At 45.7% G+C, this 25,951-nt stretch overlaps 1 protein-coding gene across 2 annotated transcripts; it reads left to right on the top strand.

The window, feature by feature from the left end:
- The first annotated feature begins 5,492 nt into the window (after window positions 1-5,492).
- CCR7 (C-C motif chemokine receptor 7) lies at window positions 5,493-23,402 on the top strand. 2 transcript variants are annotated; one of them, XM_054014505.1, is made up of 3 exons: window positions 5,493-5,578; window positions 14,757-14,806; window positions 18,321-23,402. In XM_054014505.1, exons 1-3 carry the CDS (start codon window positions 5,569-5,571, stop codon window positions 19,386-19,388), a joined length of 1,128 nt encoding a protein of 375 aa, XP_053870480.1. In that variant the 5' UTR covers window positions 5,493-5,568; the 3' UTR covers window positions 19,389-23,402. The 2 variants fall into 2 exon arrangements, with proteins under 2 accessions (XP_053870480.1, XP_053870481.1); XM_054014506.1 differs by lacking the exons at window positions 5,493-5,578; window positions 14,757-14,806 and adding an exon at window positions 13,344-13,435.
- The last annotated feature ends 2,549 nt before the right edge of the window (window positions 23,403-25,951 follow it).

The raw sequence follows: 25,951 nt of genomic DNA, 5'->3' as shown, positions 1-25,951 counted from the left end.
CCACAGAGAACGCTGAGTCAAATGGGCTTGTGGTTAGCTGGGATTCAGAATCCTTCTGGCGAACTGCCTGGCTCTGATTATCTGCAAGATGTGCCCGCTGCCCAGGTGCTTGCTTCCTCCTTTTGTGTGGATGGCTGTCACTGTAACAGCCACATCAGCAGAGAATATTCTCATGATCTTTCAGGATATCCCCTAAAAACACAAAATTACCCCCTGGCTGGTGTATGCCAGCTCACCCTGGCTTTTAATGTCAAGAATTCCCTCGAGATTTCACTTCTGCTATTTGGTTTGTTAGAAGGGCACACTGACTTCAGTGAAACTGAACTTTTCCAGGGTGGTTTTCTCCTCCCCCTCCCCGAAACTCTGTATTACCAGCTTGAGAACTGGCAGGGACATTTAGAAAGTTAGAAGCAAAACTTCTAGTGAGATAATCCAGAGATGTGACACTCTGGCTCTCCTGTGTATCTTATTTTGCATAGAGAATTTTTCTGTGCTTCTCTGGCACAGAAAGGGTAACTGCGCACATAGGGAGAAGATGGCAGAGTTGTCTCCACAAAGTTTCGGGTGCTTCACTGCGCTTTCATTTAGGGGGCAGATGACAAAGGCAGTTAGATACCCAACTCTTATTGAAAATCAGTGAGAGTTGGGCACTTAAGTGGTTTTGGAAATTCTCCCCCTTAATGACTTACTGATTTCCCAGCCTAGATGAATCTGGGCTTCCTTCAGTGATTAGGGGAGAAATCTTCCGAGCTGGGTCAGAGGGCCCAGAAGGGTGGATAATAGTCTGGGCTCCCATATATCAAGAGGCATTTCTCCACAGTACCTTAATGTGTGGCAATACAGAAAGGGCTTGGAGGTAGGGCAGGGACCAGTATGTCTGAGATTTGAATTTGGCCTTCAGCGTTTTACTTGGCAATATGAAACCTTTTTTCTGATACTTAGACGTACTCTATGCTGGGATGATTTCAATCCCGTAGTTGGAAAGGATTTGTTAATGCTGCTAGTTCAGTGCATTTTATGAGATGATCCATGAAATGCAATTTGGCTAATTCTTTGCACTTCAGTACCTGGAAATAGGTGGCAGTGAGCACAAATTGGAATTTCCAGCTGATGGGAAATTCTGATATTTCAACATCGGTTTGGGACAAAAAAATCAAAATAATAAAAAAATTTTGTGGAGTGAAAAATTCAGAAAAATGTTGATTTGGAAATCTTGAATCATTTCCTTTTGAGTCAGATATGTAGATACAGTTTAATATCTGTGGTGGCACAGAGCCTCTTGAGTGGTGTAGTTCAGGTGCCTTCTGCCATCATTACTCTCTGTGGGCCAGGCTACCTGGCCAGATTACATCTCCCATGATGCACTGCAGGTATTTGATTCCCGTGATGCATCACATGGTTCAGTGCATCATGGGGATATAGTCCAGCCAAGAAATACAGTTCATAGAAGAGAATGGGGACATGAAGTATCTGAACGACAATTCCCCTAAAGAACTACACCATCCTAGGCAGATTCAATTTAATGTTAAACTGATTCAAAACAAAATGTTTCGGTTCATTGCAGCAAATTTAAAATGTTTCTGGTCAGGTTGAACCAAATTTTGTTTAGATTTATTTTTAATTTCCTGTAGAAAATTCTAATTTTGTGGAAAGTGTATGGGGGGGGGGGAGGTTCCTACCAAAATATCATTTTAATGGAAAATCCCAACCAGATTTAGAATTGGGTTTTCATGCAATGAACTGTAATGCTGATTTCTTCTTCTTTTCTTGCAGTCTTGATTGGCAGTAGTAAAAGATGGTTCTAGCATAATGATATCTGTCAATTCCTGAATCCTCTCTCTCTCCTATGATTTGTTTGAAAAAAATGTTAATTTGGATTTTAATGTAGTACATTCTCTCCTCTCCTAAAGGGCCAGTTGGCAGTGACTTCACTGGGTCAGGCCCAACATGAAAAGTTTCTTAAAACTTTGTGTAATCTGAATGTCAAGTGTCAGTTTAGCCCCTGTAATAGGTAATCATCAACACTTTGAATTGCACCCAGAACTGGATGGGAAGTGTAGGTGTTATATGATCCTCCACTCACAAGCAGAAGCTTCCAAGTAGCCTCCAGCCTGGAGATAAGAAAAGCATGGGTCGCTGTGGATTGGAGCACATCAGGGAGGAAGGGCCTGATCCCCTGTCCTGACCCCGCTACCTGAAAAATGGTAAGAAGCATTTTGAGCTAGTGCTGTCATATGATAACCAAGGAGCAGCAAGAAACCATACCACTGAGCACAGAAGCAGACACATCTCCTCAATAAAGGGAGCACTCTAAGGGTAGGTCTACACTACCCGGTAGTTCGGCGGCAAGCAAATCGAACTTCTGGGTTCGACTTATCGCGTCTTGTCTGGATGAGATAAGTCGAACCCGGAAGTGCTCGCCGTCGACTGCGGTACTCCAGCTCGGTGAGAGGAGTACCGCGAAGTCGACGGGGGAGCCTCCCTGCCGCGTCTGGACCAAGGTAAGTTCGAACTAAGGTACTTCGAACTTCAGCTACGTTATTCACGTAGCTGAAGTTGCGTACCTTAGTTCGAATTGGGGGGTTAGTGTAGACCTGCCCCTAGTCTATGCTTTCCTCCTTCTGACTCCCCTCGATCCAAGTTAGTAGCATCAAGGACAACAGAGGAATAGTGGGGGTACCAGATTGCCATACTCTTCTTTATCAGTTTTCCCTACAGAACATCCATCTCCATACACCTGACTACTGAAATCAGTCATCTGCCATTGGGACGTTAACCTCTTCCGTGCTGTTTTTGTCTGTAAAGTATGGTAACCTGGACAGGACAATCATGGAGGAGGGGCACCGAGGGACCAGTGTACCCGTGCTTGCAGATAAGACCGTAATAACAGTCTGCTAGGATTCTGAGCTCATGGTCACCAACACAATCTCCTTTTTGGAAAAATACATGAACGTGGCTGCTAAGCAACGGGGGTGATGATATTTCACATTGAAAACACATTGTGCATTGTTATTTTTAACATTTCTAGCCGCACCTTGCAGAAAGTTATTTACATAGATTCACTCGTCTCTGACAACCTATCATTTAACCTGTAGCAGCAGCGACAGCTTTGAAGATAACCCATGTGAAAAACATACAGGAAGCTGCAGAAGACACTGCAACATCTGCTTGGCTGCCCCACTCTCATTGTCTCTGACCGCAGCCAGAATTACTCATTATTGATACTGCATTAGGCTCAGGTCGGCTCCTATATATTTGGTAACTGCTGGCCAAGAGAGGGTTCAGAAGAATGTGACCATCCTACCAACTCAACTCACTTCTATATACAGTAAGTCAACTATGTATGTCAAAACCTTTCCACCTACCATTTCTAAATATCTACTTGCCCTAAAATGTGGTTTTCCTCTTCAGCCCTCATTCCAGGAAGAGGTATTAAAAAAAAAAAAAAGGGGGGGGGGGTGAATCTCTAAGGTAGCACATCTGCTTCTGCAAGTTGTGTAGTCAAAGTAAAAAGTGTCAGAGATTCAGTTGTTAAATGGACCTACATATACCTAGAGAAATAGGGAGAGAGAAAGAGCTAGTGTGACTTGCATCATGGTGGTATGTGCTTAAGAAGCCACAAGTGAATTTTTGTAGATCGTCCCAAGTGAAGACTGATTAAAACTTCAGGGCCGTGCCACGTGCAGTATCTGATTGAAAAAAAGCAATTTTACAAAGTTGGCACAGAAATTATTGGGAATATTTTTTTCTTCTCCCTCCCTTATCCATCAGCATAATGCTTGCAGGATAACAACTTTTGGATTTGCTAGTGTAATGGTTCTAGTTATTGGGCTAAATTCATCTTAGGTGTAAATGCATTGAAGTCATTGGGGTTGCATCATGGATTTATTTGGTCCGTTGTGTGAGAGAGACAACTAGGATTACACAAAGCACAATTAGGGGAGAGCAGCATGGGACTGACAACCCTTAAGAACAAAGTCCCTCCAAAGAGCAGGTGATACAGTCCAGCACAGGCAACCGCAGTGCAAAGTTCCCACTCTCTCCACCTTTGCAGTGTGCCTCGTTGTTAACCTGGAGGAACCATCTCCCTATGCTCGCTCACAGGCCCTAGGAGTTCTGCAGAGGCAGTATGCTCGGGAAGCTCCTGGTGTCCATCCTGTGTACTGAGGGGCCTTGGAGGGAGCGGCCAGGAAGGAAGGATCAGGCCAAAGGAGGGATACAATATCCTTCTGTAGGGGAAAGGGTGCGGAAGATTGGTGAGGCGCTAAGTGGCGGACCGAATATGTGACTGAAAGTGAGCGGAAGATGCAGGCTGTGCAGTTGAAGGCCATGCAATGAACCTCGTGCGGCAGATCCTGCCAAAATGTAGTTTGGTATAGTTCAGCATGTTTTTGTCTGTAAACAAGTCAGCTTATATAATATGTATGATTTATGAATGCAATGAATGTAGCCAGCTGTTGACCCCATGTGACCTTGAGATAAGCGCAGGGGGATATAGCATTGCAGCGGACTCCCTTCAGTGGAGTCCTACCTGGCCAGCTGTCCCGGACGGTCAGAGTTCCCTGCAGCCCTTCTGCGCGCCCTGGGACTCCCCTCGCAGCTTGGAGTGTAAGTTCTTCCTTCAGTAAAGCCTTACTTTTTTACTCTCAGGCCTGAGTGTCATTCTTTCGCCGGTATCATGGCCCCCCTTGCAGGCACACCTTCAGAGTCCAAAGCTCCTGCAGTGACACCGTCCCACAAGGAGGGGAGGACACTGTTGCGGAAACTGGACCTTTAGTCAGGAACCTTTGATTTCTCTGAAATCCTGGAGTGATGTGGTGGTGGGGAAGGAGCAGGGGAATCACATATCCATGGAGACTTTCGAGGCAGATAGTGTGTGATGAGATATTTAGCAGATGATAATGCAAACCACAGAGAAATAATAAGAGGAGGAGGAAATTCGTTTGCTGGCTTGGAAGCTGTTGAGCATTTAGAGACGGGGGAGATCAGCTTGGTGATGGGAGCCAATATAATAACCTAGATAGATTTACCTTGGCTTCCTCGCTGTAAACAAACCACTGGAGAAAACTTGTTCCCTTCCCACGTAGCTGTTGAGTGCTCTCCCCAGGAAAAGACGGTAGGGGCGGAGGCGTGGTTTTTTTTCTGTTTCTCATCAGTACTAGGGTTCTGGTAGATGTGCTAAATGTACTGCAGTCTATTCTCACCTCAGTGTGGATGAATTACAGGGAAGCAAAATAACAAAGGAATAACAAACCCTCTCCTCTTGGATACAGCCACTATCTTCTTGTGCCAGATTCTGCTGTTACCGAAGTCTGTTTGGGGAGAGCTCCACTCGGCAATATAGCGGTGCAAAAGAAGCACTCTGTGCTGTGGTCCCCTGAGAGGATGGCTTAGTGGGGTAGTAGGAGGAGCATGATCAAAATCTCAGCAGCCTCCAAGCATGTCGTGTATAAAAGCCAGAGTTCCCCAAAAGGGGCTCTTCACAAGAAATGCTGCACTCTGACACCACACTGGAGTATATGGTGCTTTCACCCACCCTGAGATTGTAACGCCAGCAGAAGGCAGACCATGGACAGTGGTGAGTGCATCTTCCCCATCCTTTGGATATACCCATACGCTCTTGTTCTCATCTGCGCTACTAGGGATGCTCCCCTGGTCATTGCAAATGACGCTGAGAGGAAAGGAGCAGCCATGCATTACAATGAAATATTTTTTAAAAATTTCTATTTAAAATATTCTTCTTAAATTGTTTTAATTTTTCTTGATTTTCACATCTTAAAACAAACGGGGGAAACCATCTCGCTAACCAGATTTTTAAAACTACTTAATTTTCCTGTTTTTAAATGACAAAGAGGACCCTTTCTCCCGAGTGTCGTTGACACACTCTAGTGATTTGAGTAGGAGCGAGGACGTTTGGATTCTGTTCCTGGCTCTGCCACAGACGCCCTGTGCAGTCTTGAGTGAGTCACTTCCTCTCTCTCTGCCTTGATTTCCCTATGTGTGAAATGGGGATAATTTTACAATGCGTCTCTCTCTTAAAGGGGCCTCATCATGCTCCATGGATGAAGCTCTGCAAAGCGTTTTTAGGTCCCTGGATCCATGCAGAGTTGTTTTGGATTCACTCAGTGGGGGACTGAATCTAGTTGGAGTTGTATTTCCATGGATTATTTCATTGTGAAGCATCAAAGTGAGCCGCAGCAGGTACTGGCGCTGTCTGCTGTTGGGAATACAGCATCCGCGTTGTTCCTGGAGAGAGAGAACTTGCAGCTTGTTACTGTCAACATTTAGGACTCTCCTTGAGTGCTTGATTATAGCTCAGGTCTGCTTCGCAAGAACCTATTTCAGATTTGCCTTCAGTGGTTTTGTTGCAGCCACAGGGTTAATCAGAGGAAACTAGAGTAGGGGGTCAGAGATGTGGCTGAACAGCTAGAGTGCAGATATTTTTATCCTTCAGACTCCAGGCTGTACTCCAGTAATTTCCTTCCTCCTGATGTTTGCTTTTAAACATACTTCTTTTCACTTTCTTTAGTGCTCAAACCACTTGCAAAACATCATTCCAGGATGAATGAAGGGGGCAAAGAGAGGTGGGGGAGAGAACATAACAGAGAACGCAGAATGGTAACAGCGTTGCCATCAGAAGGTTGAACCACTTTGCCAATGAATTAAGCAAAGTGGGATTGAAAGACACCTGATAATGTTCTGGGAATGAATGGCTGGTCAGTGCTATAGTTAGGTGAGTGTGTGGTATAGATTCAGGGCAAGCTCTGTTCTGAGGTACTGGCTGCAGAAACCACAGAGTACAGAACAGTGAAGCCTCACGGCAGCAGTAGATGGTTGGGCTTTGCTCTGAGATGGAAGGCGGGTCCTGCTGCCCTATCTTCGTGCCATATTTTCAAGTCAAAGTCTGGAATGAGTAGGGAGTTAAAAGGCTTCTCTGTGCATTTAGTCCTTTGCCAGCACAGCAGCTTGGGGGACAGTATTAGGACATGCCTCACAGAAGCATCTAAATGCCCCAGTGTAACAATGCTGTTCTGGCGGGACCCAACTGAGAGCGCCAATTCAGGACCAATTGCTCAAACGGGGCAGTTACAGCCCAAGGCTGGGGTTTTTCCACCTCTAAGGCAAACCAAACCAGCCAGACTAAGAGGACTTTGGTCTCCCCCCACTAGCTAACCACAAGTCACACAAGCAATTCCCTTAGAAACTCCAGTTTCCCAGTATCCCCACCAGTGCCACTCGTTATGGGGACAAATGGTTATGAAAACCAATACCCCAGTAAAAGAAAAAAGGTTCTCTCGATCCCAAAGGACCCAGACCCAGATCAATATACAAATCAGATCTTACCCAAAAATCACAGTTGCCAATCCTTTAGAATCTAAAATCTAAAGGTTTATTCATAAAAGGAAAAAGATAGAGATGAGTTAGAATTCATTAAATGGAATCTATTACGTACAGTAATGGCAAAGTTCTTGGTTCAGGCTTGCAGCAGAGAGAGAATAAACTGCAGGTTCAAAATCAAGTCTCTGGAACATCCCCAGCTGGGATGGGTCATTCAGTCCTTTGTGTAGAGCTTCTGTTTGTAGCAAAGTTCCTCCAGAGGTAAGAAGCAGGATTGAAGACAAGATGGAGATGAGGCATCAGCCTTTTATAGTCTTTTCCAGGTGTAGGAATACCTCTTTGTCCTTACTGTGGAAAATTACAGCAAAATGGAGTCTAGAGTCACATGGGCCAGTCCCTGCATACTTTGCTGAGTTGCACGGCGTATTTGCCTTCTCTCAATGGGTCAATTGTATAGCTGATGGTCCTTAATGGGCCATCAAGCATGGTGGTGATACTGTGAAGCAGGCTAGGCAGAGCTAACACCAACTTGTCTGGGAAGTTTCCCAGAAGCATAGCATAAGTTTGAAATACAGACAGTATAGAGCCAATATTCATAACTTCAACCACAAAACTGATACACACATATAGACAGCATAATTATAACCATCAAACCATAACCTTATCTTAGACACCTCATTTGACCCCCTTTATACAAGATTTGGTGCCACTACAGGACTTTGGTTGCAACCATGTTCTATATGGTCCCAGTTCAAATCAATAACGTGACACCTAGCTGAGATGAGTCCCATTGTGTAGGTGCTGTACATGCATATAGAGACAGTCCCTGCCCCTTAACTATTTCAATGGGATCTTTGAGTTACCTTATGCTCTTTGAAAATCCCACCCATAACAGGCAAGACAGAGAAAAGGTGGGTACAAGGAAGTATGTTCCCCTTTTCAGAGATGGTGAAACTGAGATGCAGAAAAATTAAGTGACTTTCCCAAGGTCACACAGGGAGATGGTGGTGGAGCTGGGGAACAAACCCAGGTTTCCTAGATCTCAGTCCAGTCTTAATCACAAGACCATGCTTCCTCTCTAAGGAGTTTTTGAAACTCCAGTAGCACATGCCCACAGTGAACATAGATTGCGAATAATAAACGGGCAAACGTAGGGCAAGGTCTAGGGCAGCTGTCACGGAACACGTGTGCTTCGAGTAGGGCCTGTGCCGTTCAGGGATAGAGACTCCTGAGCCGTGGCGGGGAAAGGAGAGAGGTGCAGAATGCCATTCCGCTTAACTAAATATGGGGATCCGACAGGGAGGTCACCTCATTGTCCATGCCCTGTGAAAGCCTACAAGACATTAGATTATGGATTAGAAACCCTAGACTGCGAAATGTACTCACATTTCAAATCCCTGCTCACTTGTGTAAAGGTAACAAGCGCCAGCGCAAGGGACTTAGGACCTGATCTCGCAAGGCACTTCAGAACAGGTTTAACTTTACCACCAGCACAATGGGAGCCACTGGGACTACGCCGATGTTCAAGTGCTTTTTCAGCCTGGGGCTTAGGGGTTATTACTGACACAGCGCTTATGGCAGAAAACACGAGTTACTCTTTTTTAGAATGAGTTTTCTGCTAATCTGTTTATCTCTACAGCCCTCTCGTTCGGTTCACAATTTCCATGAGGGGGTGGGGAAAGAGAGTTTATTTCTTGCTGCTATCACAATGTGTTGCGAGTGCCTGAGATGAAAGGCCCAGTTTTGCCTGACTGGTCTTTTTCGCTACTGAAATGAGGGAGCTAGGCCGTGATGGCAAGAGCTGAGTGACAGAACGAGAGAGAGAGGGGAGCTGTGGGCACTCACACCTCCACGAGAGAGACTAAATATGCTAATAAGTGATGATGAACCATTCTTTCTCAGAAACTGGTTGTTTCCATGAAGGTCACAGAGTTTGAAGAGAGTGAGGGGGCGTCAGAAGCAGCTTGTGCCTTAGCAGGTACCCTATCTGAAACCCAGGCCAGGTCTACACTACAGACTTACATCGGTATAACTGTGTGGCTCAAGGGTGTGAAAAATCCACACCCCTGAACGACATGGTTATACCAACCTGGCGGCCTAGGGCTGCCAATTTTGATTGAACATATTCCTGGAAGTTTCATCACATGACATAATCTTTAATGAAAGATTCATCTTTAATGCCTGGAGACTCCAGGACAACCCTGGAGGGTTGGCAATCCTAACCTGGCCCCTGGTGTAGACAGCGCTGTGTTGACAGAAGCGCTCCCGTTGGTGTAATCGTGTCTTCACTAAAGCACTACAGCAGCACTGCACATGAAGATAAGCCCACAAACACACATTGCATTAGCCCGTAGGTATGTCTACACCGCACACGAGGGTACGATTGGTCACACAGTTATGCCTACCCGTGCCAGTTTTAATCTAGCTAATGAGGACAATAGTAGTGCAGATGTGGCGGCATGGATTTCAGCTCATGACAGTTCCTGGGTATGTACCCAGGGTCCCCAACGGGCTTGTATTGGGGTGGTTAGCCCACACTGAATCCTGTACGGCTCCATCTTCACTCGTCTTGTTACCCGCACGAGCTAGATTAAATCTACCATGCGTCTGCCTAACCGCACTGCATGAACTTGCCGTGTAAATGTGCCCTTAGTCTAAATGTGGGTTTAGGTCCCTGACTTTGAAACTCAGGTTCTGTATTTCTGGCTAGTGCGAGAGGATCATTCGCCTGTGGCCATAGCCCCAGAGTAGACTCTCCTCTGTAAGAGCCAGGCAGGTTTTCTGCTGAGTTTATTGGGTCTGTTGCTGCTACTGTTCAAAGTCTTCTCCAGCCATCTTCTGAAAATCCAGTGGCATCGCCAACTCCGTTACCCTGCACCTGGGCAGCCATTTACAGTGCAAAATGGGTGTAAAACAACCATCTCTGGATGAGAGTTTAGCCCACGCCGATCTGTGAGTCCTAGATTCATAGCAGGTGAGGACGGAGCCGACCTGTTAGGTCACTTGTGGTTCATTGTGCAAGAGTCCGTGTAGGATGGTTTTCTGGTCCATTCTGCAGGGCTCAATCCGGTCTAGGTTTAAATGCCCCAGTTGATGGGGTTTCTGCTACTTCGCTTGGGCGGCTGTTCCATAGCCAAATACATCCCATGGTCTGGAAGCGTTTTCTTTGATGCTCAGCCTGAAGTTTCCTGTTCCTAATTCCATCTCTTTACTTCTGCATAGGTTGTACAGCTGAACACAAACGCCTCTTTTTTTCCTCCTGCTGCAGAATCTTCCCTGATCTGGCTTGAGATCTGTCCCCTGGTGCAATGAGACGATGAATGAATACGTGGGGGGGAAATAGCCTAAAGCACTCATGCCTACCTCCATGCCCCCTGAAATTAATGGGCATTTTGCCAGTGACTTAATGGGAGCAGAGAGGGGCCAATGCTAAGCATTTTTTAACATCCTACCTTGTCTCCAGAAGGAGTGAGGAGCTCTCAGCTGGGACCCACCTCCCCACTGCTAGGCTGGTAGGGACCATGATGAGATGGTCTCAGCTGGGCATCGCTGCTCCCATGTTAATCTAGGAGAGGAACTAGGCTGAGCTGGAAGTCTCTCTGTGCAGGTCTTCTGGTGCGTTTGAAAAACAGAGTGGTTGAAGAGCATGTACAGAAAACAGCCAAAGGACCTGGAGGGGGCACTGGACCCCATGTCTGAACTAGTTCCCTGCCCTGGATATTTTTTGATTTATTTAGCATGGTTGTGAGTTTTGCTGTTACGGGGACTTCCAAGGCGGGATTTTCTATTAGTATTTTGAGAGATGAAACTTTAGGAAAATACCCAGAACCAAGAACAGCCACAAGACTTTTTTTTTTTTTTTTTTTTTTGCGTGAACATGCCCATGAAACTCCAGAGTTCAAGGGGCTGTTTGGCTTATTGCCACTCCGCTCCTGCCAGCCACTTCATCTCTCCCCAATGCTTTGGAAAGCTCGGCTCCCAGCAGTGGTGTTAGCGAGATAGGGCGATGGGCTCTCGTGCCCACTACACTTAGAATGGGACTCACTCAACAAGCCGGTGAGGGAAAGCCAGGTAGGAAGAAGTTGTCTCCTTAGTCAGTCCTTTGTGGCTTGTCAGCTGCCCTGGGGGGGGGAGTTAAGCAGTTTTTCTTGGGACTGGAAATCAAGTAACACTGAAAACTCCTAAAACAGGGGATCTTTAAAGGAAAGTTATGTAGATGAGCTATCCAAAAACGGTTAGTTGAGTCACTTTTGTTTTCAGTTCCGTATCACTCTCCAAAGCGAAAACCAGACCACTGTGGGGTTGTGATGTTGTCACTCAGAGGTTAAGTGTGGGCAGATCTGGTCAGCGGTTGGATGAGAGATGCAGTACCCTTTAAATTACTGAACTCCTGCCTTAACCTGGTGCTAGGAGGCTGCAGGAGGTGTGGTCTTGGAGGAGATTAAAAAAAGACAAAGGCCTCACTAATCACTAAAGATCCCACTGGGCTTCTGGGAAGAGTTGGGGTGTTTGCCTCCGTGTCCCCTCCAAAGCCAGGTAACTGGATTCTGCCTCACTAAATTCCACCAGCTGTTTCAACTGATGGTGGGCACCCTCCAGGTTTCCTGCCCCATATGCGGTGGTGTAGCTCTCAGTGAGGGGTAGCAGCTCTCAGTGGTGAGCGAAGTCGTTCCTGCTGCCAGTTTTGAGGTGGGAGGAGGTGTTACACTTCATCCTTGGAAATATCTGGTCCTGGCCACTGTCAGGGATAGGATACCGGACTGAATGGGCTACTGGTCTAATCCATTCTGGCAGCTTTCCCTGATACCCCATGTAGTTTGGTCAAAGAAACAGATGGAGACCAAAGTGTCTGTGCTTCTGTATTATGTCTAGGACCCCCCAGACGGGGATTGTTCTGGATCCTGTGGGAGGGAAGGGTGTGTGCACAACACACAGTTATATCAGACGTTTGATGACAGAAGCTGGCAAGTGACCCACAGCTACATGCTGCAGAGGAAGGTGAAAAACTCCCAAGGTCACTGCCCATCTGACCTGGGGGGAAATTCGTTCCCAACCCCACATATGGCGACCTGCTAGACCCTGAGCATGGGAGCACCAGCCAGCCAGCCAAGCCCCTGAGAGAGAGGGAGAGAGCTCTGTGCCACCTCGGAGCCCTGGCCCTCCCTGCCAATGTCCCTTCTCCAGCCAAGGCCTAGACTTTTGAGAAACTTTGTGGTAAGCTCACAGAAGGCTCTGGGAGGAAGAGAACCATGACTTTCTCATCGCTCTATAGGAAGACTAGGCCTCCTTTGGTCTCACATCAGCATGAAACAATCTACAACATCTTTGCTGATTGTCACCCAATACTGAGCTAACCATTGATCTGAATAATGCCGTTCCCTGTACTACAGACCTAGGACTTACAGGTGGCAGTGTGGCAACAGACTCCTGAAATAATGGATCTCCATTCTCCCAGTGCATAGGAGCAATTGCACAAGAGCTTCCTAGAGCTGAGACCCGGCACAAACTGGCATTGCAAAGGCACTGCAGAGAAACAACAGCCAGCAATCCGAGAAAGAATAGAGCTGAACACAGGGGAGGGTGATAACAACAATGGGAGTGAATGAATAATTCAAACTCAGTAAAGAATGGGTTTAAAGTACAAAGGCAGCATAGCCTATGGAAGAAACAAAGGGTTGTGAACCAATGGGTCATCACTGGCTCTGCCAGTGACTTGCTAAGCGACCTTGGGCAAATCATTTGACTTTATTGTGTCTCAATTTCCCCACTGGTAAGATGGGGTCTGTCTCTCAGGGTCATTACTTGGTTGATCCCTGTGTGAAGCAAGTGCTCAATATTACTAGGAGGTTGCAGATGTCCTAGCAAACAAACCCACCTGCTCCTAAGAGGATGCGGGAAGGGCCCAGTCATACTAAGGTATGTCTACACAGGATAGCTCAGTGGTTTGAGCATTGGCCTGCTAAACCCAGGGTTGTGAGTTCAATCCTTAAGAGGGCCACTTAGGGATCTGGGGCAAAATCAGTACTTGGTCCTGTTAGTGAAGGCAGGGGGCTGGACTCGATGATCTTTTGGGGTCCCTTCCAGCTCTATGAGATAGGTAGGTATATCTCTGAAGCCTAGGGAGGAAGTTGGGCTTCAGAGCCAGAGCTGCAACTCCACAGTAGAGTACTACTAGGAGCCCCTGGGCAGGGGCTCTGTTGATGTGGGCTGGGAGGCTCGCTGCCATGGGCTGTGTAGATAAACCCCAAGAGGCCACGTATCTCCCAAGATGGGATGCATCTACAACTCCTCTCAGAGCCAGAGGGAACTGAGGACTTTCACGGCTTGCAGGATCAACTTCTAACCTAGGTAGCTGATGACGAGGCTGAGGTAAGAAACCGGAGTCTGTTTTAAACAGCGGAAAGCAAAATGCTTTCACTGGCCTCTGCATCTTCGTTAACCACAGGAGGAAGAGCTGCTTGTCTGCGATTGCTCTAGCACATCACTCCTGGCTCTGAATTTACTCTTTCCTTCCCTGTCTTCAGCAGGCAGCATCTCTGAGTTCAAAGCATAAGTCAGCTCTGACACTTAGAAAAGTATAATAAATTTCAGCCCGCTTCAATCAAATGTATCCTGTAGGTGAGCTCAGTTCATTGCTCTGTAGTCTTCTGTCAGGGAACAGCTGGGCCAAATTTATCACAGACACAGCTGTACTTTTTTTAAATTCACATTAAGTAAGCTTTAGCCCACAATTAAGAGGCATGTATGAGCTATGCATGGCTCGTTGCTGACTGTGTCCTCGTCCCCTGCAAGCGAGAGAGGCTATTTGTAAAGAAATAACTAAAAATAAACCAGACGTGATAAACCAAGCACAAGTTAACTGTCTTTAACTTCATTCACCTGGTTTCTATTTCTTGCTTTTATACTAACTTGCTATGTGACTTGGGGTTTGTCACGTAAGCCAAGAAACTCAAAGGTCTTTAGGTGCCTCTCACTGATTTCAGGTATCAGAGGGGTAGCCATGTTAGTCTGAATCTGTAAAAAGCAACAGAGGGTCCTGTGGCACCTTTGAGACTAACAGAAGTATTGGGAGCATAAGCTTTCGTGGGTAAGAACCTCACTTCTTCAGATGCAAGGTCTTTTGCTTCTGTTTGCAACCTCTGTTGCTTTTCACTGATTTCAGTGGGAATTAGGGACATAAAGACCTTTGAGCATCTGGACCTTAACTTCTTTTTTATGCCTCAGTTTATCCATCTGTGCAAGGCTTAATAAGGTTTGTCAAATGCTTTGGGATTCATGGGTGAGAGAGGCTATAGCAGTGCAATGTATTATGTTAAAACTTGGAGACCATTTTCAAACTTTATTTCCAGGACAAATGTACATTACCTGGGAACCCCTCTTAATGGCAACCATTAATATTGTGCTTCCTCCTTCTCTAGGTAAACAGGTGAAGGTAGCAGCTGTTTTGAGTCTTCCCTTCATTTTCCAGGTAAGAAGTTAAAAACAAAAAAGGGACTTGGTTGAAATCTAGCTGTGTTCATGCACTGAATGTAGAGGTGACGGTACGGATAACTTCGATAGATAAAGCAGCAGCAAAAGTGATTCTGATAGAAACTACTTTTCATATTAGAATCCTAAAGGGTTGTCAGGTGGCCACCTAGAGCAAAGTGGGGAGAATTCACAGAACAACTATCTGAATTGTTATCCGTCCAGGGCCAGTGGGATCTATGGAAAGAAAGAAAGAACTAAAGATAATGAACGTAATGCAAAGTGACCATTAAGGCTGGAATGTCCAGAAGGGCTTCCATACCGACAGCCTTGCTCCCATTTCAGCACCTAACAAATGGCCAGGTTTCCCACCTGTTGGGTGCTGAGCTCTTTGGAAAAATCTGGTCATAGTGACCTGATACTGCAGCCTTTGCTCATGTGAGAAAGGGCTGCAGGATTGGGGCCTGATCAGTGGCACATTGCAGGAGGAGGAAGAGTTCCTCATCTGCCATGAACGCCTCCTTCATTCTCTTCCTCCAGTTCAGAGTAAAACTAGAGCTGGAAAAGAGAAACGTAAAAGAATCTAGCATTACTGAACTGTCCATTCTGACCTGCTAGTGAACTCTGTGCCAGGACCAGCTGTACTCTAGGACTGCTGCATCTTTGGGAGCACGCCTCATCCGCCCCACAGTATCACTCTGCAAGGGGCTCTATGAAACAAGGAAGGTTTTGCGGTGGGTTTCTTTCCCCTTTCACTCCAGGTGGCAGGGCTTCAGATTATGTGCAGGATGTGGTGAAAGCCAAGCCTGGCGGCAACGAAGAGTATGCTAAGATTCATGGCGATAAGACAGGCAGATGCCACCCCGAGGGGAAGCCTTTCATCTTTGCATACAGCAGAGAGGAAGGGAGGGTAATAGAGACTAATGGCACAGATTAAAGCACGGTGCAGCTATCACAAGCTCACGCTGTTCTTTAGGCTACTCTAGTCTGGCAAGTTGAGAGAGAAGCAACAGAACTTGAGTTAAGCAGCAGGAGACTGAGTGAGAAAGTGTCTCTCATTTCCTGGCAGCTTCACTCACTGGATTTTGTCTGGGCTGTAGTGCCCCTCTCTTATTGTTTTATTACAGAAAGTCATTGAGGTGGGGAGCCCCGGTCATGTCATCCCCCAGGGGCCCTGTCCACAACCACACCAAAGTTCTTCAGTTCTGCTACTTCACAGGCTTACTCATAACAGGGAGAGCAAGGGTAGCAATAGTTTTATGCAAGTTCTCTGGCCTGTGTTACACAGGAGGTCTGATTAGAGGACAGTGCCCCCATCTAGCTTTGGGATCTAGGAGAGCCTGAAAGCATCTAAGGAGAGCTGGGCTTCCAATGCTGTCTCAGTGTTGGCTACTCTCACCGTTCTATCACAAAGCTCACGGCTCCGGCATCATGGAATTGTGTGAGCATTTCCGCTTTCGTTTTTAAAAAGCCAATGTTTGTAATCCTTCTGGCTGGTAAGGAAAGCTTGAAAATGTGAGCCTTCAAGGCTCCAAAAACCAGAAATCAAATAAGAACCTTAATTCCTCCCCACCCCCCCAAATTGAAGCCAATCTCATGACTTTGGGGGGACCTGACTCAATTTTTGAACACTTGTGATTGGCAATGCCGCCATGTCTACATTCCATATCATGAAGTGACTGTGGTTCATTCAAATGTTGCTTTGTAATTCAATCAATGTGCATGCTGGCATTTCTACAATACACTCCATTTTAGTGAGATGACTAGAGGGCCATTGAAATTCGGTCCCAGCAGAGCAAGGTGTCAAGTAGTTCAAAGCGCACCTGCACACAGATTAAATAAAAAAAAAAACACACCAACATTTTAATACACCATGGGCTGAAACTTTAAAAAAAATCTTCCAGGCAGCACCTCTGAGTGCAGCACTTGAAACAAGAGCCTCTTTAAGGAAGGAGCTGCAGGCAGTGCCAGTCTGACCGTCTCACCTGAATATCTATAAGGAATCCATCTCCCTCTCCAGCATCCAGCTGCTTTCTTGGTCAAGGGAAGCTTTGGCCAGCTTGTCTGGACTAATGCCACTCCTCAGGTCTTTCTGCAAATTCACCTCGTGCCAGCAGGTCTTCTGCTCAGGAGGGCAACATTCCCATTGGTGCAGGGGCCACACTGATATTAGCAACTGACTGCCTTCAAAGGATGTGGATGAACCCACACGTCTGCAACTGATTCAGGGCTCTCAGCCCTGGCACATGGGGCTGGAAGCCTCACAGGATCAGTTTCGCTCTTGCTTTCCCCCTTGCAGAGTTGCCTGTCAATGAAGTGTTACGCCAACCAAAGTTTGAACTGCTCAAATTAAGGTTCAGTTTTGTTTGGCCTTTAGGGACCTGTCAAGGTCAGTTCTAATTTTATCCAAAAGTCTAGCCCTTGGGGGTGGTCTCTGAAGAACCTACAGGACACTTTGAGAACAGGGATGTTGATGTTTCCTGACTAGGCTCACTTGGGTCATTACATTCCATGTACAGCAGGGGTTCTCAAGCTGGGAGTGGGGACCCCTCAGGGGGTTGTGAGGTTATTACATGGGGGGTTGTGAGCTGTCAGCCCCCCCCCAGACCCCACTTTGCATCCAGCATTTATAATGGTGTTATAAAATGTTTTTAATTAATAAGGGGGGTGTCGCACTCAGAGGTTTGCAATGTGAAAGGGGTCACCAGTACAAAAGTTTGAGAATCACTGATTTACAGGGTCTATTGCATACATTTTCTACCCTGACGTGTTGCTGTGTGTTTCATGATACCGCTTCTGTTTCTCCCCTGAAGCATAGTGGCCTTTGAACCTTCTTTTGGAGATTCTTAGTGATGAAACTGCTAAACGAGAGTGATTTCTTGCTTTTCCTCCTGCAATCATTCTAGTTGAGTAGTTTCATCACTAAGAATCCCCCAAAAGTTCAAAAGCCACTATATAATTTTAATTGTATGTATTTATGGTTGTGCCTAGGGTCCCCATCCTGGATCATGGCCCCATGTATAAAAGCCAGCTATTATTAAATGACACCGCTCTGTCTGTTCCATGTCATTTGTTATTCCCAGCATTTATAGGCACTTCCCATTATCTTAAGGGAAGGGGTGTGGGTGAACATTCAAGGAGGAAAGGCAGAAAATTCTTTGTGACCAGAGCTGGTCAGGAAACATTTTTGTTCCAATAAGTATGAATTTTTTTTCCCTGAGGTTTCTGGTTTTTCTACAAAAACATGAACATTTTAGTTAAACTCCAGCATTTCCTATAGAATTTCCATTTTTCATCCAAAAAAATGGACTGCAAAGCTCTGACCAGCTCTGGTCATGATGCTTGCCAGGGAAAGGCTTGGAAGTGATCTGGGATTTCTCTGCTTTTGGAGGGTTGGTGGTTTTACTCACTTTACATTCCCAGTTCAGGCCTGGCTCCTGTAATGAGTTATTTACCAGGGATCTGCCTCATTGCAGGGTAAGGCCTTGAGCGTGTTTGTTTCCTTCCCCTTCTAGTTGTGCACAGGCAACAATGTCACTGACTACTATGACTCCAACACCACTGTTGATTACAACATGTTTGAGACTCTCTGTGAGAAGGCTGAGGTCCGGAGCTTCCGCGCCGCATTCCTCCCAGCTATGTACTCACTCATCTGCTTCGTTGGGCTCCTGGGGAACGGCCTGGTGATGCTGACCTACGTCTACTTCAAGAGGCTCAAGACAATGACTGACATCTACCTGCTGAACCTGGCCTTAGCGGACATCCTCTTCCTGCTGACGCTCCCCTTCTGGGCCACGAGCGCAGCCAAGTACTGGCTTTTTGGGGAGTTTGCCTGCAAAGCCGTCTACTGCATCTGCAAGATGAGCTTCTTCAGCGGGATGCTGCTGCTCCTGGCCATCAGCATTGACAGGTACTTCTCCATTGTCCAGGCCGCCTCCGCCCACCGTCTCCGCTCCCGCATGATCTTCATCAGCAAGATCACGTGCTTCTCCATCTGGATCCTGGCCTTTGTCCTCTCCATCCCAGAACTGGTCCACAGTGGAGTGAACGCATCCGAGACCCCCCGCTGCTCCATCATCGCCACCACCGACTTGCACAAGTTCGACACTGGCATCAAAGTGTCCCAGATGGTCTTTGGCTTCCTAGTACCCCTGTTGGTCATGTCCTTCTGCTACTTTGTCATCGTCAAGACCTTGCTCCAGGCCCGTAACTTTGAGAAGAACAAGGCCATCAAGGTCATCATCGCTGTGGTGATAGTCTTCGTCGTCTTCCAGCTGCCTTACAATGGCGTCATGTTGGCCAAGACCATCTCAGCTTTCAACAATACTGACAGCCTGTGCGAGAAGAGTAAGCAGCTTGACGTGGCAGACGACGTGACCTACACTCTGGCCTGCTTCCGCTGCTGCCTCAACCCCTTCCTCTATGCCTTCATTGGCGTCAAGTTCCGCAACGACCTCTTCAAGCTTCTCAAGGAGCTGGGTTGCCTGAGCCAGGAGCGGCTCTGGCATCTGTCGAGCTGCAGGGAGAACAGGCGGTTCTCCTTTGCTATGGAGACCGAGACAACCACCACTTTCTCACCGTGAGGGGTGGGTTCTGTGCCTGCTTTGAATGGGCCAAGGCTGGGGTATTCCTGCATCTTGCAGCCATCTTGAATTACTGATTTGAGCAGGGCCAGCCTCACCTTGGCCAGAGAGCTGTATCAGTGCAGAACAAAACCTGTTAACTCCCCCACATTTCAGGAAAGGCAGGTAGGTATACAGTACTCCATGTGGGAGAGACTCAGCTAAGGTTACAACAAAGTACTAAACTGGGGAGCAATTAGACCTCGTGTTAATTGTTCCATTTCCCGTCAATTCCCTTTGGGCATCATTCCTCATTGCTCCAATATAAAAACCTTTTTCTTATTGGTGTTACAGCTGAGCTCTCCGGAACACCTCCTTGCTTTGAATGCTGCATTTAACAAGACTGCATTTTGCTCTTTCTTGCACACACAAACTTTGTAGCACTGATCCAGCTAGTAAGACAGAATGGGACCAAGCCGTGCCTCAAACTCCAAGCTCAGCACAATACATGGTATAAGCTAGCATTGACTTCTGATTCTTGATTAGGCTTCAGTTGCTTGAATGCTGGAATGAATCAGTAGCCCTAGCATGCAACTCCCAGTTCCCTCCTCTTCACTCCAAAAGTCAGATTTGCATAATTAACCCTAAAACTACAGATTTTTAAAATGAATAAGTTTGATAACAGTCACTGTTAATGCAAAATCTCCAAAGTTTGCTGGGGGAAACAATGGCTTTCAATTCACTTTGCTTGTGCTGAGATTTCGGGTTTTGCCTATAAAGTTCCATATGGTTTAGAGCAGGGGTTCTCAAACTGGGGGGTCGGGACCCCCAGGGGGTCGCAAGGTTATTACATGGGGGGTTGCGAGCTGTCAGCCTCCTCCCCAAACCCCGCTTTGCCTCCTGCATTTATAATGGTGTTAAATATATTTTAAAGTGTTTTTAATGTATAAGGGGAGTTGCACTCAGAGATTGCTGTGTGAAAGGGGTCACCAGTACAAAAGTCTGGGAACCCCTGGTTTAGGGCTTGTGCATCATTGGAGGCAGCCTCTTCACTATGGCAGAGAATTAAGCTAAACTTCACCAAGGCCACTTCAGGACTGAATGAGAGGGTTTGTCTACAAGGGGACACTCCAGATAAATAATCCAAATTAACTAACAGTGTGAATTTTAAAGTGGATTAGTTAAACCACATTAAATCCCTGTGTGGACACTTCAAAATTAAAGTGGCCTTAATTTGATTTAATTCATTAATGAAGTTGAACTAATGTGCTTTAAATTCACATCTTTAGTTCATTTGGATTTACTTTTCTGAGCGTCCCTGTGTAGACAAGCCCTCAGTGTTTGTAAACTACCAGTTGAGAACATCTGGGGCATTACTGCAGGATCCTGAAAATGGCAAAGTACTCTGGCCCCAATCTAGCATGATACTTAAGCATGTATTTAATTTTAAGCACCCCGGCTAGTCCCCAGCGCCTGCCGTCCCAGTGAAGTCAAATAGGATTACTCGCATGCTTGACTTCAAGCACACGCGTAATAAGCATTTCGCTAGACTGGGCCAAAGTGTTTAGCAGGAATGAGCCCAGGGCCCCTATAGCTCTAGAATATATATTTCTCAGTGGAGGGCTCTGACCTGGAATTTGTTTCTGACCTTGGTTTGACAGCTCATGGACGCCAGTCTTTGGAGCCTGTCAAAGGCTGCTCAGGCTTTTCATGAGATGGGAGGCAGGTTTTCCTCAAGGAGCAGCGTTTTTTGTTCTCACTTGCTGACCTCAGTTTAATAGAGGAGCATGTAGATGTGAGTTCCCCACCCAAGCTCACTTGTCCCTTGGAGAAGCTGTAACAGGTGCCTTTTGAGAACGCAAGGGAAATTTAAAAAAAAATAAACCTCCATAAACTCCTGGAAGTGCCTCTTACGTTCAGACAGTCAGTGCTATTACCGGTGCTCCTCGGTACACTTGGATTTAAAAGTGACAGCCAGCCATGCAACCGATTACTGTCACGTAAACTAAGATATGGAAAAGAAGCCCAGAGTGTAATGCCCATTGGTGCATTTAGTGGAAACCTGAGGGACTCAAACTTGTGGAGGAACATCCTGGGAATTGCTGTCAAGGGATGGCTGAATGTCAGTTGAGTGGGCGTCTCCGTAATTCAATCTGCCATTGCAGCTGTTCTGACTACAGAGCTGTAATCATTAAAGCACACAGAGACAGGTCTCCCTTGAACCAGATACCAAGGGCAAAAGGTCCTGGCAGTACCCCAGCGTCTGTGGCAGGGGACATTTTACGACATCCAAGTGACACAGAAGGAAGCTCCTAACTCCCATCCTCTTGGCACACTCAACACAAATTCTGCTCTCCCTGCCACGAAGCCGAACGGCCTCTAACTGACCCTTCTTCACCTGCTACACAATAGTCCCCCATAAAAATAACCCTCTTGGAAGCTTTTGATCGGGGGCAAGAGAGTCCAGTAAAGGATGCACTGCCTTAAAGGAGAAAACATTCTGCTCTGCAAAGTTGATGTATTTAGGATTATACAATCCTAGCTGATTGTTTAGAGTGTTTCATGGTGCCCATGTCTCTTGTACGAGCGCTGCTTTCTTACAACCCCTAAGTAACGGGGGCTGTGAACTACCGCACTGGAGATTTAGTTTTTTTGGTTTGATCCAGCACTCCTCATTCAGGAAAGCCACCAATCATCTCTCAACGTGTTTGCCAGAGCAAGGAATTCGTCTAATACAGGGTCTTATTTTGGTGCATCAGTAGGATAGACTTGTACTGTATATTCAGATATATAAAGTTGCTATATGTAGAACAAGAGGTGAATTTGTACATGAATGTATTCTGTAAGGCTGTACTGCCCAGAAACAGGGTTTGTCTATACAAACAATTCATTTATGGGAACCTGGGGTGTGAATCTCCCCTGCACTAATCTGTTGTGGACTAATTTGTTCAAGTACACTCTGCTGATTTGCATTAACAGTTTGTTAATATGCTTTGATCTAATCCTCTTTGAAATGGGACTAGATCAAAGCACATTAACAAATGGTTAACATGCACTAGCAAGGCCTACGCCAACAGTCAGTCTGTGGCAGACAAGTGCCGGGTAGAGTCACGCTACAGTTTGCTGCAAACCATTTGTGGAGACAAACCCTAAGCTTTTTCTGGCTAAACATGTTCAAGCTAATTCATTTTAAAAAACCAACCAACCAAAAATTATTTCACCAAGAAAATGCAATTGTAATTTTATCAAGTCTTATAAGAACAACATATGAATGGCCATATGGGGTCAAACGAATGGTCCATCTAGCCCAGTGCCAGAGGGAGTGAACAGAACAGAGCAATTGAGTGATCCATCCTCTGTCATCCAGTCCCAGCTTCTAGCAGTTGGAGGTCTATGGAAACCCAGAGCATGGGGATGCATCCCTGACCATCTTGGCTTATAGCCACTGATGGACCTATCCTCCATGAACTTATCTAATTCTTTTTTGAGCCCAGTTATATTTTGGCTGTCACAACATTCACTGAAATGAGTTCCACAGGTTGACTGTGCATTGTGTGAAGAAATACTTCCTCTTATTTGTTTGAAACTTACATCCTATTAATTTCATTGTGTTAAGTGAAGGGGTAAATAACACTTCCCTATTCACTTTCTCCACATCATGCATAATTTTATAGATCTCTATCATATCCCCTCTTAGTCATCTCTTTTCTATGCTGATTAGGCCCAGTCGTCTTAATCTCTCCTCAGCTGAAAGCCATTCCATACCCATACTCATTTTGTTGCCCTTCTCTGTACATTGTCCAGTTCTAATATATGTTTTTTGAGATAGGGCAATCAGAACTGCACATAGTATTCAAGTTGTGGGCAAACCAGGGTTACATAGTGGCATTATGATATTTTCTGTCTTATCTATCCTTTTCCTAATGGTTCCAAACATTGTTCCATTTTTTGACTGCCATTGCATGTTGAGTATCAGAGGGGTAGCCATGTTAGTCTGGATCTGTAAAAAGCAACAGAGTCTCGTGTGGCACCTTTAAGACTAAACAGATGTATTGGAGCATAAACTTTCATGGGTGAATGTCATATGCATCCGACGAAGTGGGCATTCACCCATGAAAGGTTATGCTCCAATAAATCTGTTTAGTCTTAAAGGCACCACAGGACTCTCTGTTGCTTATTGCATGTTGAGTACATGTTTTCAGAGAACTTTCGGTGATGACGCCAAGATCTCGCTCTTGAATGGTAACAGCTAATTTAGACCCCATTATTTTGTATCTATGCTTAGGATTATGTTTTCCAATGTGCATTACCTTTCATTTATCAACACTGAATTTCCATCTGCCATTTTCCTGCCCAGTTGTCCAGTTTTGTGAGATCCCTTTGTAGCTCTTCACATCAGCTTTAGACTTAACTCTCTTGATTAATTTTGTATCACCTGCAAACTTTGCCATCTCGCTGTTTACTCCTTGAATGTACGTTGAACAGCACTGGTCCCAGTACAGATCCTTGGGGGACCCCACTATCTACCTCTTTCCATTGTGAAAACGGACCATGTATTCCTACTGTTTGCTTCCTTACTTTGCTTAAGAGCCTTTATTGAGGTACCTTGTCAAAGGCTTTCTGAAAGTCCAACTACCCTGTATCCACTCGATTGCCCTTGTCCGCATGTTTGTGAACACCCTCAAAGAATTCTAGTGGATTTGTAAAGGAAAATCTTGCCTCACCAAAGCCATGTTGATTCTCAATCCTCATTCCATCCTCTGAAATAAGGACACACTTCAAGCCTTTATGGCATCAGTGCCTACATTAGACAGATTATTAAAGGAATATTAACAGAATGCTGGGTAAAGTTACACACAAGTTATATAGATACAGAAGAGCCAGATACTTAAACATTTGGCCCAAGATTTTTTGAAAGTTGGGGCCTTAAGTCCACTTTAGGCATTTGGTAAGTCAGGCCACGTGTCCAGCTCTCATAAAGCTGAGTACAAAATCTCGATAATACAGGGCTCTTCAATCTACCAGACAAAGGTCTAACAAGATTCACTGGCTGGAAGTTGAAGCTAGACAAACTAAACTGTACATTGAGAGTAATTAACCACTGGATCAACTCACCAAGGGCTGTGGATTCTCCATCACTGGAAATTTTTACATCAAGAGTGGATTTTCCTTCTAAAAGATCTGCTCAATTTCAAAGAGGAATTAATGCAGGCGAGTCCTGTGGCCTCTGTCACACTGGGTCAGGGGTTCTTAAACTGCATTGCACTGCGACCCCCTTCTGACAACAAAAATCACTACGTGACCCCAGGAGGGGGGGGGGGTGTCAAAGCCAAGCTCACCTGAGCCCTGTCGCCCCAGGTGGCGGGGCCAAAGGCCAAGGGTTTCAGCCCAGGCAGGGAGCCTGTAACCTGAGTCCCACCGCCCAGGGCTGAAGCCCTCGGGCTTCAGCTTTGGCCCAGGCCCCAGCAAGTCTAAGACAGCCCTGGTGACCCCATTAAAACGGGGCTGTGACCCACTTTGGGATCCTGACCCACAGTTTGAGAACCGCTGCACTAGGTAAGCAAAGTGGCTCCTTCTGACTTGAGACTCAAGAATCAAATGCACCTTCCATAGAAGATACTGTCACTCTCAATGTACCTAGTTACTCAAAAAACCCCACAAAAACAGGCCACTTACTTAGGTGTCTAACTTTAGGGCCCCGATAGAATCACAGCGATGTCAGGCTGGAAAGGACCTCAGGAGATCCTTCATTCCCTGCACTGGGGCAGGCTTAAGTCTACCTGCCCAGCCCAGCCCTGACAGATGTTTTTTCTAACATGTTCTTAACCATGTTTTAAACTGAAAACTGAGACTGTGTCAAGATGAGTTTTTGCCAGTGGTGCAGAAAGTAACATTACTGTTAACTGAAAAACACACCTTGTTTTTTCCCGCCACTGGTATATTTTCCGTGACGTGGAGCTTGTACTGATCATAAAGGTTAATGTTCGATCTTTCTAGTCGTCTAGAGAGATGTTCCTTTGCCCAGCCTAGCTTCACATCAATATTACTCTATAGAAAAAGCTGTGTAAAATATCCTTAATTGGGAATTGATCTGGAGATCTTATTTTCCTTCACCTATAGGTGATAAATACAGTAAAACAAGTTACCGGTGTATTTTAAACAGTGGTGTTTATCCTTATTCTAACCCATAACCCATTTGCCTCAATGCTGCTCACTTACTGTGTAAATATGATGCCCTTTTTTATGACTGCTTACGTAAGAAGGTATTTTGTACTGTTCCTGAATTTTTTTTTATTAAAGATAAACAAAATTGTTAATGAGAAGGTCTTATTTTTTGGTAATTTTGTGGAAGTTGTTCACATGATGAGAGCATTGCTCCTGGCTGGAATTCACCTCCTTTACTTTTTTTTTTTTTTTTTTTTTTTAATTCCTAGAAACTATCAGACTAGTTGTCTAACTATTTTAGTCTCCTATCTCTGATTTTGGTCAGTGCCAGATATCAGAGAGGAAGGTACAAAACAAAAATACCCCATGATGGACAGTTATCCCACAATCTATACACGGAGGGAAATTATTCCTAACCT

This window comes from Malaclemys terrapin, chromosome 25 (assembly GCF_027887155.1).
Source record: "Malaclemys terrapin pileata isolate rMalTer1 chromosome 25, rMalTer1.hap1, whole genome shotgun sequence".
In the NCBI taxonomy this organism is placed as follows: Eukaryota; Metazoa; Chordata; order Testudines; family Emydidae; genus Malaclemys; species Malaclemys terrapin.
Note: the sequence above shows the minus strand (reverse complement) of the source record. Positions and strands in the feature narration are given on the sequence as shown.

Excerpts from the sequence above, each read along its gene's own strand:
- CCR7 (XM_054014505.1), top strand. Across the intron at positions 14,807-18,320 it reads GTCTTCCCTTCATTTTCCAG|TTGTGCACAGGCAACAATGT; the intron begins GTAAGAAGTTAA and ends TTCCCCTTCTAG.